The sequence below is a fragment of the Salmo salar genome, chromosome ssa15 (assembly GCF_905237065.1).
Source record: "Salmo salar chromosome ssa15, Ssal_v3.1, whole genome shotgun sequence".
Lineage (NCBI taxonomy): Eukaryota > Metazoa > Chordata > Actinopteri > Salmoniformes > Salmonidae > Salmo > Salmo salar.
Genome location: NC_059456.1, coordinates 38529231 through 38546652, shown reverse-complemented (window position 1 = coordinate 38546652; position 17422 = coordinate 38529231). Strand labels below are relative to the sequence as shown.

At 42.1% G+C, this 17422-nt stretch overlaps 2 protein-coding genes across 2 annotated transcripts; both read left to right on the top strand.

The window, feature by feature from the left end:
• Positions 1-83: 83 nt before the first annotated feature.
• Positions 84-3758, top strand: LOC106571387 (nephrocan). Its single transcript, XM_014144410.2, has 3 exons — positions 84-1091; positions 1329-2230; positions 2542-3758. Exons 1-3 carry the CDS (start codon positions 891-893, stop codon positions 2948-2950), a joined length of 1512 nt encoding a protein of 503 aa, XP_013999885.1. The 5' UTR covers positions 84-890; the 3' UTR covers positions 2951-3758.
• A 2996-nt stretch (positions 3759-6754) lies between these two features.
• Positions 6755-16975, top strand: ngbr (Nogo-B receptor). The gene is made up of 5 exons (NM_001139769.1): positions 6755-7288; positions 8771-8905; positions 12801-12953; positions 13964-14063; positions 15830-16975. Exons 1-5 carry the CDS (start codon positions 6922-6924, stop codon positions 15918-15920), a joined length of 846 nt encoding a protein of 281 aa, NP_001133241.1. The 5' UTR covers positions 6755-6921; the 3' UTR covers positions 15921-16975.
• Positions 16976-17422: the final 447 nt, after the last annotated feature.

The following is a 17422-nucleotide window of genomic DNA, read 5'->3' as shown; positions in this document are numbered from 1 at the left end:
ATCTAGTCAATCTTGTGTCGAGTTCTTGGGGGCAGTTTCCTGCCACTCCTTATACTGGCAGACAGTAGCACATATTATTGTACCTTTGTCCTTAACAATTGCAGTTAAATGCTTTGCTTTTCACTCTTGTTTTTGTTGGCCACTCCCTGTGTCTAAAATATCTTGTTGGAGAGTGTAAACATTTCTTATGTCATTGTAGACATGGTGTGAGTGGCTATGCAGACAGTATTACATATTTTACATAGCTACTTTTTGCATGAAATAAATTACTTTTAATTGTATTTGCTAACCTCTTATCTCACACCATTGTTGTTGGAATAATCAGACAAATATTGTATTTATTTCATGTTCATGAGAGATAAATATACATTCCCTGGGTGGCACTACAGAAGACTATCCTTCAGTTAAAAGACACGTGGTCGTTATTCATTAATCTGTATTAAATGTTACCAATAATATATGCCATTTAGCCAACGCTTTTATCCAAAGCGACTTAGTCACACGTGCATGCAGTAATCAGGGTAAGGTAGTTCATCTAACATATCTTAAAACATAACATGCAAATATATGGCAACTCCTTCAAGATAGTGGCAGACAGAGTATTCAAATAGACAGAGGAGGAAATTGTATTGTTTAACTGAATGGGTTGTAAATGGTTTATCAGCAAGTTTCTCACGTCCGCAAACAGAAGGGCTATCTATTACTGTTTGTGTCAGTTCCTTGTCGGTGTCAAATGTTGTTTTTTAACCAAGATAAACATCTCTGCCATTGTTCCAAATGAAACAGAGCACCTACTCTCTCCCACATAATCCTTGCTGAGGTATTTAAACCCCAGAGCAAGAGGGAGTGCTGTTCTTTTTCACTGAGATGCCCAACTTGGCTGGGTGTTCATGATGTGGTTTCTCATGATCTTGCTGGCAAGTATTACATTGCATACTCTCGTGTGCATCTGTAGCAATGTTTGTCCAAAGAAGTGTGTGTGTGATAGTGCAAAGTCAGTGCAGTGTTTCAGGTTGCAGTCTTTTCCCACTGGAATCACTAAAGATGTGAGGAAACTAAACCTGGGATACAACCACATCAAGCAACTAAAGGTAAGAGTGGAATTGCTAATTTGATAATAACCATCAATTATCAGTGACATTGGTAACAATAGATTCTCTATCAAACCATTTTCAGACCTTTCATCTTAGCAATCTTGTAATTAATCCTTAGAAATCACTTTGATTTAAACACTACTGAGTGATAAGTTACTTCTGATTAATAGCATATTGTTTGTATAATGGCGCACATTAGTTCATATCTTCTCCTGATATGTTTGTGTTTTCCAGGGTAGAGACATATCTGGCCTGACAGGGCTGGAGGAAGTGATCATTTCATCCTGTGGAGTGGAGGTGGTGGAGGCCAATGCTCTCAGGGCTCAGGGGCTACTAAGAAGCCTGGATCTACAGAAGAATAAACTGCATCAGATCCCCCGTGGTCTCCCACCCAGCCTGGAGACCCTCAACGTGGGCCACAACAGGATCACAGGCCTCCAGGAGTCTGTGTTTGAGGGGCTGAAGAAACTACGTCTGCTTGATCTTCAGAATAACCAGATCACCAACCTGCGTTCCAACACCCTCTCCACCCTGGTGAAGTTGGAGTGCCTTTACCTGGATGGAAATCAAATTGAGACAGTGCAAGGTGCTCTGAGACTCCCCCAACTGAATCTGTTGAGCTTGGGGAACAACAAGATCCGCTGTTTTCCCTCAGCCTTTTTCACACCACTACAGTCCTTGACGACACTGCGTTTACCAGGGAACCTCCTATCAAGAGTCCCACTCGATCTCCCTCACGCCCTGTCCTACCTGAACTTGGACAGGAACCAAATACGAGCACTGAGAAACCGAGAGATGGGCCAACTCCGCAACCTCACGTCTCTGTCTGCGTCCTACAATAGGTTGGTTTCTGTGGACGGTGGCCTTCGCTTGCCCAACCTCACAGTGCTGGAGCTGCCAGGAAACCACCTGAGGGTGCTGCCCAGTAGACTGAGCCCCAAACTGGAAAGACTGGACTGCAGACAGAACTCCATCCAGGAAGTCACCTTCCAGCACCTGTCTGGAATGAAACAGCTGAAGCATCTCTTCCTAGAGAATAACACCATCTGGAACTTTGAAGCTAATGCTCTGAGGAACAGCGTTCACATAACCAACCTGGCTCTGGAACAGAACCTCCTCTCCTCTATTCCAGGCGGGTATGTATTTCATCCCTTTATTAGCATGTTGTAGACTAACATTTGTGATCATATTTATGAATTCATGAAATACATTACAGATGTGTTGTACATTCAATTGAGTATTACTCATTTGTACAATAATCTTTGTACAATACATCGGTAGAATAGCGGCCTAACCACATTGTAGGTCTTTGGTTAAACATATTTGAGTATAAAACCACAAGATGATAGAGAAACACATCTTAACTGTAGATCCATGTTGCTCCTTTGGCCTTTTGGTGAGAGCAGACACCACTGTCCACTGTTCTGTTTACATGTCTCTCTGGCAGGCTTCCAGAGAGTCTGATCCGCCTGGACTTGAAAGGGAACCGCATCGAGGCCATCCAGGAGCAGGAGCTGAGATCCCTGAAGCGCCTGCAGGTGTTGAACTTGAGGAGAAACAAGCTGACCTCCCTCCCCCAGATCACCCTGGATCTGCTTCCCCGGCTGAGGACCGTCTACCTAGACGGGAACCCCTGGAACTGCAGCTGTGAGCTCCTGGGGGTCAAGAGGACCCTGTTGGCCAGGAGGGTGGAGATCCCTAAAGAGCTGTGTACCGAGCATATGAGTGCACCAGGGGACAGCTGGAGAGCGTACCTGATGGCCCAGGACAGATGTGAGGAGTACTTCATGGAAACCACACCTGAGGACCAAGTGGAGCAGACAGACACTGAGGAGTATTATGACTATGATTCGTAGATGGAGAAAATAAATGTAGCGGGGGAATTTCATGTTTAGCTGAACATACTGGGTATTTTGAATGTTTTAACATTTTACTGTAGTTTGGTAATTAATACTAAGGAAGTTACCTTTAGCTGTGTAGTCTATAGAAAAACATTGAACTACTGTATTAACAAACAGCCATTGCAATATACATTGGTGAATAGGTATATATAGAATATACCTTAAATACCTAATGTATAATAACATAATAATAAATAAACAAGTATATCATTACAGTTTTCATTTACTTGGCACAAACAGATGCAAATAATCTGCTATAGGATAAGCCACGTAATTACTTGTGTGTGTGTTTTGTTCTGAATTTAAATGGCATCTTAGTTGATACTGTAAAAAAGTGTTATGCACACTTTGCAAAAACAATAGACAAATAAATAATTGACCTGCACGGTTTCCACTAGTTACCACATCCACAAAGTCAAAATTGTCTATATCATAAAAATGTATCAAATCTAAAATGTGCTTTTAGATCTTCTTTTAAAGTTAGGGTTAAGGTTACGGGTAAGGTCTATACATATTTACCTCTATCACTACAGTATAGTATCCCTGCACATTGTACATTTGGTATTGGAACTGACCCTGTTTAAAGCTTCTTGCCTTCTCATATTCTTCTTATTTCTTATTTGTATTACACGTGTGTTTTTGTTCTACCTTATTTTTTAGTACTACATTGATATTGATCACTGTATTGCTGAGTTTAGAGTTTGCAAGAAAGGCAGTTCACTGTACTTGTGCACGTGACATTAAACTTGAAGGTCCCATTTTAGGAAGAGAAGTTCAAATCAAATTTTTTTGGTCACATACACATGGTTAGCAGATGTTAATGCGAGTGTAGCGAAATGCTTGTGCTTCTAGTTCCGACCGTGCAGTAATATCTAACAAGTAATCTAACAATTTCACAACAACTGCCTTATACACACACAAGTGTAAAGGAATTAATAAGAATATGTACATATAAATATATGGATGAGCGATGGCCGAACAGCATAGGCAAGATGCAGTAGATGGTATAGAGTACAGTATATACATATGAGATGAGTAATGTAGGGTATGTAAACATTATATAAAGTGGCATTGTTTAAAGTGACTAGTGATACATTTATTACATCCAATTTTGAATTATTAAAGTGGCTAGAGATTTGAGTCAGTATGTTGGCAGCAGCCACTCAGTGTTAGTGATGGCTGTTTAACAGTCTGATGGCCTTGAGATAGAAGCTGTTTTTCAGTCTCTCGGTCCCAGCTTTGATTCACCTGTACTGACCTGGCCTTCTGGATGATTGTGGGGTGAACAGGCAGTGGCTCGGGTGGTTGTTGTCCTCGATGATCTTTTGACCTTCCTGTGACATCGGGTGGTGTAGGTGTCCTGGAGTGCAGGTAGTTTGCCCCCGGTGATGCGTTGTGCAGACCACACTACCCTCTGGAGAGCCTTACGGTTGTGGGCGGAGCAGTTGCCGTACCAGGTGGTGATACAGCCCGACAGGATGCTCTCGATTGTGCATCTGTAAAAGTTGTGTGAGTGTTTTTGGTGACAAGCAACATTTCTTCAGCCTCCTGAGGTTGAAGATTCTTCACCATGATGTCTGTGTGGGTGGACCATTTCAGTTTGTCCGTGATGTGTACGCCGAGGAACTTAAAACTTACCACCTTCTCCACTACTGTCCCGTTGATTTGGATAGGGGGGTGCTCCCTCTGCTGTTTCCTGAAGTAGTAGGAATGGCAAGGTTTGTGACTTTGTATTTGTGGTAACTAATGACGACCTGCCTGCACTTTTACCTCTAGGTTCTGTCGTCACTAGTTATTACAGCCATAAAGTAATAAACCCCACATATTTCTACAATTTATCTTAAAATGTGATTTTAAACCTAACCCTAACCTTAAGCCTAACTTTAACCACACTGCTAGCCTTATTCCTAACTCTAACCTTAAATTAAGCACAAACAGCAAATGTTTTGTTTTCATGTTTGTTAATGAATGTTTACAATATAGCCAATTGTGACATTGTGGATGTGGTAACTAGTGGACACCTCTAGGTTCTGACAAAAAGAACAACCCAGAGTATCTCGGCATGCGTTTGAGGGGATGGGCGGACTGGCAGTGGGAAGATGGCGGAAGTGGATGCTGAGTTCGAATCCAGTAGCGTGTCGAGCAAATTTGGTGAAGATGAATGTTCTGAATGGACAACAGTAGTATCAAAAACTGGAACAAAAATGACATTTTCTAAAATTGCAGTGGATAATACATGTGTGAATGATAATGAATCGCTTCTTATTGGGATGCGTTTGTTGAGTAAGGATGCATATGTGGGAAACCCATTTGAGGTGTCGAAGATTGTGAAATATGGGCTTGGAAAAGTGGAGTCTGTCAGAGTGACCAGGAGTGGTCTTATTAATTGTATTTCTGAAGAACAGGGGAAGATTGCAGTGGGGCTCAAGAGAATCCGGACAACAGAAGTGTTGTGTTTTGAACTTGAATAGAGCACCCGTCAAAGGAGTCATCTCGGGCGACGAAGATCATTCCTGGTGTGGTTGGTGCCCTGCGTCTGACCCGCTGGGTGAATGGGAGAAAAAGAAGAAAGTCTGTCGGTCCTGTTGTTTTTTGATAAAGAGCAAATACCTATGCATGTGAAGCTTGGTTATGTGAGATAGGCTGTAAGAGCTTTCGTCTCCAAACCACCGCAGTGTAAGAATTGTAAAGGATTTGGCCATGTTTCAAGTGTGTGCAGACAAAACAGTATACTGAAAAAAATGTGTGTAGAAGGACGACAGTGTTGCAATTGTGGTGGGGATCATGATCCTGAGTTACTGGAGTGCCCTTTAAGGGTGAAGGAGATTGAGGTGGCAAAAGCTAGAGCGGTCAATCGAATCTCCTATGCGGAGGCGATTAAAATAGAGTGACTAGTGATGCTAGTGAATATATGGTAGTGGATACACCACAGCCTGTGGTAAATGTTTGCTGCCAGACAAAAGATACCCTGTGTGTTAAAAATGTGGATTTTGTTGCGTTCAATAACACATTTATAAACTGTACAGCACAAGTCTCAAAGAAGTCTATGAAACTGGACATTATTGTGGCTGCGGCAGAAAGGTTGTGGGGATTTAAGGATTTTACATCTGAAGACTTGCAAGGGCTACTGGCGCCAGAAGACCCGCCCTACCAGATTCGCCTTGAGCCTGTGTAGGTGTAACAGATTTTGCTTCCGTCCCTCTCCTGGCCCCAAGCAGGGACCCTTTGCACACATCAACAACTGCCTCCCACAAAACATCATTACCTATCGCTCCTTAAAAGCCGTGGCCCTTGCAGAGCAAGGGAAACCATTTTTTAAAATATATTTTTTATTTTTTTATTAACAATTATCAACAAACAAAAGAGGAATAGTCACATGCAAACAAGCATACAAACAAACAATTTACATTGCCAGGAATCCTAAACAAACAAATCATATTCATTAATAATACAACAAGTTTTAATTGTCTTTTTGTTTTTCATTTTAGTTAAAGTGGTGCCATATTGTTTAACTATTAAACTCATTTATAAAGTTAAAAAAGTGAGAAAAAAAACCCTACGTATATCGTCCAATCAGTGAGCTACGTGTATCCTTCGGTTCAGAGGGTAAAGGTTGGATGAAGATGGCAGCCGTGTAAACTGAGGCGTTGGACTGTTTCGTTACATAGAAGAAAAAAACAACCCTACGTAGATCTCGCGTGATTTCATATTTGCCGAATCGTCCAATCAGTGAGCTACGTGTATCCTTCGGTTCAGAGGGTAAAGGTTGGATGAAGATGGCAGCCGTGTAAACTGAGGTGTTGGCAGTAAGCTAAATGGCTCACAGGAGTAGATTAGTGTGCATCCATATCTAGACTTGAAATGCAGAGCTCGATAGATACCTGATAATTATTCAATTTCGAGATTTTGTCGAGGAGTGCGACATAATGGCAATAGTGTACGAGTTCGTGTGGCAAGTTCTGCATGTCCTTCTCCACATTCATAGAACGCTTATCACTTGGTTCCGAATCCGTCTTCGGAATTGGGATGGGAAACTGTGGTCACGAGCCTTAACAGCGCTTATTGTGCCATTAGCTATCTCGTTTCCTAACCAAAAAAATATTGTCCCAGCACCCGGTAAACGCGTTGGTCGTCGGTATCGCTGGGGGGCGGATGGGAAATCTCTGGAGAAGCTGCCTTACCATATCGGCTTATTGATAGCGGAAGAGGAGCCACGGTTCACAGATATAGCCAACCTTGTGGTGTGGTGCATGGCAGTCGGCATATCTTATGTCAGTGTGTACGATAATTACGGTAAGATTATTTAATTTCTTCGTTATTTTATTTAGAATAATTGACACCAGGAAGTGTTGCTAAATACAGCACCACCAGACAGTCACGTGCGCTGCAGTGCAGACCCTTGCCAGCCAGCCATATTTTGATTAGCTTGTAATCAGCGATTGTTGAACTTTCCTATTCATGGTACTTTGTTAGTTGCCTTGGATAACTGTTACCTAGCTATCTATTATCAATTCTCATAGTCAAATAGCTTTACCCAGCCTTCTTCCCTAATGTGTGCCATTTCTACTTAGGCCTCAGGTGCCTTATTTCTATTATAAACAGGTTACCCACGTAATTACAGCAGTGCAATTTAATGTTTTGTAATTACCAGTAAAAAATATATATTTTGTCATACTGTGGTGTATATGGTCTGATCTACAACGGTTGTCGGCCAATCAGCATTCAGGGCTCCAACCACCCAGTTTATAAATTGACTTTGGGCCCTGCCCTGGTTCCCAAATGGCATGTCTTGTCATTAGAGAAACCGCTGGAGTGTAATAGTTTATTTTCTATCAACTGTAACAATGTTGTATAGCTAGATTATAGAATATGATTTCAACTAGTGGAGTCCCGACTCTCAATAAGCTTTCAAGATTTTCCCTGTGGCTTTTTCACCTATTCTGTGAGCCTAGAGGGAATTAGCTTAACTGAAGGTTACACACACAGTATTTCTGTTCTTGCTTCCTGAGTGGCGCAGCGGTCTAAGGCCCTGCATTTCAGTGCAAGAGGTGTCACTACAGTCCCTGGTTCGAATCCAGGCTGAATCACATCCGGCTGTGATTGGGAGACCCAAAGGGCGGCGCTCAATTGGCCCAGCGTCGTCCGGGTTTGTCCGGTGTAGGTCGCCATGGTAAATAAGAATTTGTTCTTAACTGACTTGCCTAGTTAAATAAAAATAAAATTCACCACAGCCACTCTTACTGGGTCATGCTAGTTGTTTGAAAATATTGTTTACGCCTTCTTGAGTGCTTTCTCAGTGGTGTGGTTCCTCAATGTCTGCTGACTTGTGTCATCAGTCTCTCACAGCCAAATCTGGCATATGATGCATTATTTCCCCCTAATTGCTAGACTTATTATAGTATTATGTTAATTTTAGGTATCAGTTTTGACAGGTTGCAAATCTTCTTGTTTTTTCGTCTTTCAGTTAAGTTCGGATGTGCCCAATGTTCCTAAACCCCAGTGAGAGGTTGAAACTCCCCCCAACAGATAACATATCCATTTTGGTTGGTCATGGCTAGAAGGGATCCAGCTTTTGTGAAATGAATGTCAAAAGTAGATTTTATTTTATTTATTTTAGCTAGCCCTTTCCCTAACCTTAACCTAATTATCCTAACCTGCTATGTTAATTCTCCTAAACTGCTGCATAAGTTCTCCTAACCTGTTACAAAAAGTAAAATCTGACATTAATTTGACTAAAGATGGATCCCTTCTAGCCATGACCCTTTTGGTTCCCAGGTGTCTTCAGGAGGAACAATTCGAGGCTGATGGATGAGATCCTGAAGCAGCAGCAGGAGCTCCTAGATCTAGAAGGCTCCAAGCATCTCTCTGTGGAGTTCCTTAACAATGGCACTGACAAACAGGACCAACAAGGTGAGACACTTGAACACTGAACAGCAGGGGCTGTATGCATCTAGCATCTCAGATTGGGAGTGCTGGTCTAAAGCGGCACTCCACAAAAAAAATAAATAATTACACACAAACAATCCTCCCCCAGTCTAAGGAAGCTGGCATAATGCTAATCGCGAACTAAATGCCAAACTTTAACTCTAATACGGGTTGCTACCAGTGGTGGTGTAGATCAGAATGTTTGTTCAAGGGAATGTTCTGAATCAACTGAGCAGATCTTCCTTTATGAGGAGATGTGCTTCAAATGTAAGTAGGATTCATATAGGCCTAATATAAGCTATATCCATCAATTTAATAATACATTTTTCTGGTGCTCTTAAATTTTATGTGGTGCTCCTAACTTTTCAAAATTAGGAGCACCAGTGCTACCAATAAAACATATTAATTTAGAGCCCTGAGCGCCAGGGCAAAAACTAAAATGTGCACCCCTTTCGGTCCCCGGGACCAGGATAAAGAAACACTGCACTAAACTGATCTTAAATCAGCACTCCTACTCGATACTTGATACATTCGGCCCCTCAACAGACATCTGGAACAATGGGACATGCCCTGTGGTTTCTCTGCTATTCTCCGTCCTTACTCATGTAGTGTGCCATAATCGGGTTAAACCAGAAGAACTAGACGGACTACAACCGAGAAGAGAACAGAGTCATTCAGAATTCTGCCATGTGTAGTATGAATAATCAATTCAATTCTATTGGATACTAAATAATATATGAAACCCTTTAGGGCAATTTTAGATTGCAAGGCTTAATTGGAGTAATATTCACAATTCATCATCACTTATTGAATGAAGTTTGAAATGGATTACGAATATTGTAGTTAACTGTATTTTTTTAGATGGATTCCAATTACAGCAGGCTTGAAAGCATGATTGCATCATCATCTGTGGCATTTGTTTATTGAAGAGCATGTGGACTGCAGCCAGCCTGTATTGACTGATTAAGATCTATTCTATTGTGTAGTCTTACTGGCCGTCTGCTGTTGGCAACTACACCATTATCCCCTGAGCAAATCAATCTGTTATGACACATGGTCACACACACACAGACCGTATAGAGTAGTAAAGGAACACAACCCAGAATAATTCTCTTCAAGGAATTCTTGTTTTTCCTGTTCATAGAACCTATAATTCACTTGTATAACTTACGAATTATAGGATCTCTATGTTCTCTTGTTGTTCAATTGTTTTGTAATCCATAAATGTCATATTAATATGGAACGCCGTTTGGGTCTTTGCGTGTCAAAAAAATACACAAGTCAAATAACACTAACGCCTCAAATAAGCTTGTTGGCCAATCAGGATCTGAATATGACTGCACGTCACGTAATAATTTAGCATATTCATACATTTTTTTACGTAGTTATGACACATTGATTACACTATCACTCGTATTTCATATGTCACAACGATTCACCTGTTATGTATCGTATGATGCTGGTAAAGTTGTCTCGTGCACCTTCTGCTGTCACACGTGTGCAGACACTTTCCCAAGCTCTGGACAGTGCTGGTCATAAAAAAAGCTAGCTAGCTGATGGATGCAAACAATGTTCTTTCCCAAAAACATAACAAAATGACAATCTGTTTCAGTAGCTATAGTTAGCTAGCTAACTATCTAGGCTAGGTGTCATCTAAAATACCCCTAATTTATAAGACAGTTCTTACATGCTGACCAGACCGCTCGCGCATGTTGATTTTTGTCCATCCACTCCAGATGCGATTAAGACACGCAGGTTGAAATATTAAAACTAACTCTGAAACGGCTATATTAATTTGGAGACAGGTCAAAAAGCATTAAACATTTATGGCAATTTAGCTAGCTAGCTTGCTGTTGCTTGCTAATTTGTCCTGGGATATAAACATTGAGTTCTTATTTTACCTGAAATGCACAAGGTCCTCTACTTCAACAATTAATCCACAGATCGAAGGGTAAACCGAGTTTGTTTCTAGTAATCTCTCCTCCTTCAGGCTTCTTCTTCTTTGGACTTTATACGTCGGTTGCCAACCAACTTTAAGGTGCATTACCACTACCGACTGGATTGTGGACCTCAGTTCATCCTTCAATCACCCATGTGGGTTTATGCTCCTTAAAACCAATGAGGAGATGGCACGTGGGTATATGCTCCTAAAAGGATTAGCCGCAATAGTGGAATTTTGTGGTTTGCCTTCAAAATAAAAGTCTGTAATTGACAGTGATGCAAATGAATACAAAATAGTGGAATTGTGCCATAATTTAATAGATCATGCTAAACAAGGTTGGGATGTTATATACATTTAACAAAAGGCAGTAATGTGACTAAAATATGTTTCAATCACACTGGATATATTAGACTAACAAATCAAATGTTATTGGTCACATAGACATGGTTAGGTGTTATTGCGAGTGCTTGTGCTTCTAGTTCCAACCGTGCAGCAATATCTAACAAGTAATATCTAACAATTCCACAACAAATACCTAATACACACATATAAGTAAAGGGATGGAATAAGAATATCTAAATATATGGATGAGCAATGTCAGTGCGCATAGGCTAAGATGCAATAGATAGTATAGAATACAGTATATACATATGAGATGAGTAACGTAAGATATGTAAACATTATTAAAGTGACTAGTGTTCCAATTATTGAAGTGGCCAATGATTTCAAGTCTGTATGTAGGCAGCAGCATCTCTGTGCTAGTGATGGCTGTTTAACAGTCTGATGGCCTTGAGATAGAAGCTGTTTTTCAGTCCCTCGGTCCCAGCTTTGATGCACCTGTACTGACCTCGCCTTCTGGATGATAGCGGTGTGAACAGGCAGTGGCTCGAGTGGCTGTTGTCCTTGATGATCTTTTTGGCCTTCCTGTGACATCGGGTGCTGTAGGTGTCCTGGAGGGCAGGTAGTTTGCATTGGGGACATACCTATTTCACTATACAGCCTGACCTATGGATTGTGGATCAATGACATGGGGTATCAGTCTACTCAGTGACAACCACAGAACACAACTGTGAAGCGTGTACACAAATATTATCGCCATAGCTCTTATCGGGGACTTTGAGGGAAATCACCTGCCCAGTCAGCTTATTGTGCATACTGACAATCATATTTCACTGTACAGCCTTACCTATGGATTGTGGATCAATGACATAGGGTGTCAGTCTACTCATTGACACCCAGAGAACATTTGCGTTGTAGCTCTTATTGCGGGAATCTGAATTGAGCTACATTTATTGTATCAGTCATCCTACTATGTGTATTGAACATGCTTCCAGAGGAAAAACAAAACAACGTGGCTGTTTTGGAATCTGAGGAGGACGTTGGGGGGGGAGCACTTGGGTACTGAGTACACTGCTAAAGCTAGCTAGCTACCGCAGAAGTTTCTAATAAAATCTGTATCAAAGATATTCGCAAGCATTTTTTTATCCTGCTCGTTTGCTCCTGACCTTATTTCAAATGCTCACACAAACGTTTTCCTATACGGTTGAACACATAATGCCTTATTACCCACGCGGTATTGTGAACACATCGTTCGTGGCCGGTGTGTGCTTGTTTGCAGACGTATTTTTTTGTACAGCTTTGACAGTGCTACTGATCGTGGTGGTGTAGCTTGGCTTGCTCGTGCAAATTCGTCACACCCAACCTTCTATAATAGAATTGTTTTATTTGACGTTTATAGTTTTTGACACCCAAGACCCAAACGGCGTTCCATATATTAAAGCGCAACAGCAGGATTGTAAAGCAGGCATTCCCACCCACTAACCTTCAGTCAAACAGACACCTGACATGTTTATCATTGATTGTTATTAGTGTGTGTGCCTGAGTACCGATATGTGTGTTTGTGGGGCGCATTATGACTGTATTCCTCTGTTTCCACAGTGCTGTCGTGTCAGTCTGTGTTGAAGGTGCTGTCTCCAGACGATGGGAAGCTGAGGATCGTGCAGGCAGCACAGCAGCTGTGTAGAGCTGTGGAGCAGAGGGAAAAGACATCCAAAGACATCAATGTCACTGTGTTGGACTCCCTACTCAGAGGTGAGGAGGCCCCAAGATCAGGAGGAGGACATGCCAGTGGTTCTTACCGGTCTTTAGTGTATTGTTATTCGTTGGCTGGGACAACACCTTTATTTAATTGCTTAATCGTCAGGATTAAACCCATAGACATTCTATTGATCATATCAGTATTAATCATAGACTGTAAATCATCTGGTATTAATCTGTGCTGCGCTATTACAAGCTGGAGTACAGTGACGCTTAGCTCACCAGCTCTCCTTTGGCATGATGTTCAGAGTAGCAATTTCACTCTATTTGAAGCTCAGGAAGGATGGAGGACAGAAATTGGGTAAAGGTCAAGGAGCCCCCTGTTAGAGCAGCTCCAACAGTGTTTGATCAAAAGATGAAGGGAAGATGAAGCACTCTGAGCCAGAGCTCCTCTCAATGTGTGTTTTTTGACCTGAGCCCTCTGCCCGCCCCGGCTCTGCCCGCCCCGGCTCTGCCCGCCCCGGCTCTGCCCATCGTTAGCCCCTGGCTAAGACTGATCACCCTCACTAGCTGTAAAGCACATCACCATTACTTTAGTGGAACACATCCGTTTGCACTCACAAATCAAAACTCTTGTAGAAGGTGATGGATGAGACCGAAGGCAGAAATGTGAACAACTGATGAGAAAGATGGTCTCCAGACAGAATATAAACTACAGGGGATAGCAGAGTTCACTTCAGTGCAGTTGAGTCGAATCCAATCAAATCCAGTGTAGTGTACAGTGAAGTTATTGTGTGTTTACTTCTCAGGGCCAGTGAGTGCAGCTGTTCCTCAGCACAGTCAGTGTCTATGGGGCTTGGCAAGCTGCTGCTGTAGCTCTCTAACACACCCCCCCCACCCCACCCCACCCCAAAAAAGAAAAGGCATTTCAGATGGTTATCTCTTAATCTTTTCCACAGTCCTTATGCAAACCAACCTCTGACATGCTTGAAAGGGTGCACTCTGAAATTTCCAGTGATTGGTTGTTCCATTGATCTCTCTCCATGCTGTCTCTGTATGTGCAGAGTCGAAGAGTACACCAGATCCAGACCTGGTTCTGAAGTTCGGCCCAGTAGAAAGCACCCTGGGATTCCTGCCCTGGCACATTAGACTGACAGAGTTCATGTGAGTATTGTACAGTGTCTGTCTGTGTGCACACGTTCGATAAGGCTGCCTCACTCATGTGGAAGACTGCTGGGATAGCCGCTGCTCTGAAGAGCTGGACATGAATGACAATGAGGTTCCTTTCTTATTCCTCATAACCACTCTGTGTGTGTGTGTGTGACAGAGAGGGAGAGTTTGTGTGTGCGTGCCTTTGCTTTACCTCCTGAGTAGAATTGATATGGGCCTGTTGTGCTTATCTGTGCAGATTAACTGGTAAACCTGCCTGCTGCCTAATTTGTCTCCTATCTTGACAGATTGACAAGGCTTTTTAAAATGCTGCTGTGAATCCAGTATAAATAGCAGTGCTGTTTTAATGGAAACGGAGAGGAAATGATGCAGTTCAGCCTTCGTAAGATGCGACTTTGACAGATGATGATGCATCACTAACAATTGCAGAAATCCTATTTCTAGACATTAGCTATGTTTCCATTAACTGGTCCAGTGATTTAAAAAAAAAAAAAAAAAAAATCATAGGAAATCGGCAATTGCCTGCTAGGCTGTGTTTCCATTTAACTACCTTGTGTTGCTAAAAATAGCTGGACGTGATGGCATTACTCTGAAGAAGAAAAAAAAAACGAGTGTTGAATAAAAATGTAGTGGTTGAAGTGTTTCCATAACCCATGTAGGCAAATTGTGTATTAATAAGTTGGTGACAGCCTGTTTGATGTCTCAGGTAGGCCTATAGCCCGTGAAAGCCAGCATGTAGGCTATAGAATGCAATAATTGACTAATATTTGCTGGACATTCCTTTTGTCGAGTAAACTTGGGGTCAATGGAAACCTGACTATAAATGTATCGTTATTTGGCAGTCGTGAAGTTCAGTCAGAATGGCCCACATTATTGAATGTAGGTCTTTACAAAGCAACATTTATTTTTTCCAGAAAGACTATTTGCAACATGAGAGAAGACTTCTTTGTATCTGTCACATTATGGCATCTGGGAGCACACAGGCTCCATTTTGAAGTCGTCAATTTTCTTCTACTATTTCCATTTATTTTATTTTATTTTTATTTAACCTTTATTTAGCTAGGCAAGTCCAATAAGAACAAATTCTTATTTACAATGACGGCCTAGGAACAGTGAGTTAACGGCCTTGTTCAGGGGCAGAATTATCCATTTTTACCTTCGATCTAGCAACCTTTTTGTTGCTGGCCCAACGCTCTAACCACTAGGCTTCCTGCCGCCCAAAAAGTTGGTTAACAAACTGAAAGTTTGCATACTGCCACCTACAGTTATGGAATGTTTGCGCACAAGTTTAATTAATTGGCTGATCCCTCCTGATGACCTGGATGGAATTATGTGAACCTTCCTTAACCTATAGGCAGTCCCACCCCGTTGACTACTTCAAAATGGTGAAAGTCCTCAATGGCGCTGCCCATGCTTAAACAGGCTTTTGGGCACTAGAGTCCTCTATCATTGTCAATGATTTGCAAGGACATTTTGGGCCTTGACCGCCATCAAACACTAGATGGCCATATAGTGCTGTAACTGTTTTAGACATTAACTAAAGCAGCAGCTTTCAGGAATCACAGGAGATTATTTTAAGTAAGCCTTTTAACTAATGTAACATGGTGACATTTCTGTTCATCACTTATTGCTTGGTATCTATTTTACCAACATTATTTTATATTAATAGATTTTACTCTACTGCCCATAGCTACTGCCGTCTGAGGTAGGCTAGAAGTGTCTGTAGTATATCTCTGTAACATCCTCCCTCTCTCCTGCAGCTCCTTACCCTCCCATGTAGACGTCTCCTATGAGGACTTATTCAGCGCCTTGCAGCGCTATGCCTCCTGTGAGCAGCGGCTGGGGAAGTGAGTGATTGGCCCCGCCCCTCCAGAGGAAGGGGAACGACAAGGGTGTGGGGGTAGGGGTCCGCCCTAGCCCCTCTTCCTCCCGTGTCTCTCTGTTTGCAGTACAGGCACTAGAGAACAAGCAGCCAGCCAGACAGCGTACTGCCGCATCACATCGAATCTCACCTCCAACCCCCGCTCACTCGGACTCACTGCTCCTCCGCAACGTGAAAGGGTCACCAGACTGCCTCTGTGAGGCATGCTGGGTAGTACGGACCCTGACAAGGTAATGGCACGCACTGAACATCTGCGGGCTTGGAAGAGATCGGCCAATGCCCCCTCGTCAGCTGTATTAACGAGGAACCAACATTACCTGAAGGACATTGTTAGCCATATGGTGTAAATCTAGTGTTGCTTTGCTTCTCGCTCTCTCTCTCTGTTTGCTGTAGATCCTGCTGTGCCCCTGAGGTATGAATGAGGGTAATGGATAAAGCTTTCTGCTGCTCTGGAAGGGAGTGGCATGTTGGGAGGAATGTGCCAGGCAGAATGTTTAATGCTAAACAACATTGCTCTTCAGGTCTCGCCATCTCTGTGAAGGACTGCATGGACGACCTTGGGGTTTTTCTGGAAATATACTTTATATAAGTGTGCTTCAAATGTAGCGCTTGATCAATATGGTACGGGAGGATGTGGAACGAGAGCTCTGTGATACGTGACTATACTCTGCATGTTAAGGATGTCTGACTACATGGTTGTGCTGTCTTCATTCAGAGTTACTATTGGTGGACTGTGTGTGTCTGCTTTTGTACATGTGTGAAACTCAGCCAGCAAGTTACACAAAATCCAATCTTTGCCATCAATCAGGATGAAAAATAAAGCAGTTGTCTGTATACAATTTCCCCCATGACCAACACCAATTTTAGTTTTTGTTGAATTAATACGTTTTCACTCTGTTGTCCATAACATTAAGATTTTTGCATGTTGAGCCCCTTAATCCTCAATGGTGCTGTCTGTTGTTGTTAGTCCATGTGAAGATTGACTGACTAACTCTTGTATTAAAGTGTTTTGCTATTTCTTTCATCTCATGAACTTGTTTAAAACCCAGATTCAAAATTGTATTTTCCTTTCTCTCTGGTTAGGTGGCATACAGTAGCATTTACACTGTAGGGATAGCCTAGATAGAAGACTCTAGTGCCCAATTTTAGCATGGGCAGTGCCATTGAGGACTTTAACCATTTTGGATGTAGTTAACTGGGTGGGACTTCCTATTAGTTAAGGAAGGATCGCATGATACCATCTTGGACTTCAGGAGGGATCAGCCAATGAATTATACTTGTACGCAAACATTCCATAACTGCAGGTGGCAGTAAATTGCCAACCTGGGCTTTATACCTGTTCAAACAACACTCCAGGTGGCAGTATGCATTTACACCATAATGCTAACTAGTTACCTGTGGGACCGAAACTCCCAATTCCTCACTAGTCAGTCGTTGGGTTGTCATAGGAAGGTTCATCAATAAATGTTAC

Bases quoted from the DNA above. Each gene is read 5' to 3' on its own strand.
- LOC106571387 (XM_014144410.2), top strand. From the start codon at position 891: ATGATGTGGTTTCTCATGATCTTGCTGGCAAGTATTACATTGCATACT. The intron at 1,092-1,328 runs GTAAGAGTGGAA...TGTGTTTTCCAG, and splicing joins ACCACATCAAGCAACTAAAG to GGTAGAGACATATCTGGCCT. The intron at 2,231-2,541 runs GTATGTATTTCA...TCTCTCTGGCAG, and splicing joins CTCTCCTCTATTCCAGGCGG to GCTTCCAGAGAGTCTGATCC.
- ngbr (NM_001139769.1), top strand. From the start codon at position 6,922: ATGGCAATAGTGTACGAGTTCGTGTGGCAAGTTCTGCATGTCCTTCTC. The intron at 7,289-8,770 runs GTAAGATTATTT...TTTGGTTCCCAG, and splicing joins CAGTGTGTACGATAATTACG to GTGTCTTCAGGAGGAACAAT. The intron at 14,064-15,829 runs GTGAGTATTGTA...TCTCTCCTGCAG, and splicing joins ATTAGACTGACAGAGTTCAT to CTCCTTACCCTCCCATGTAG.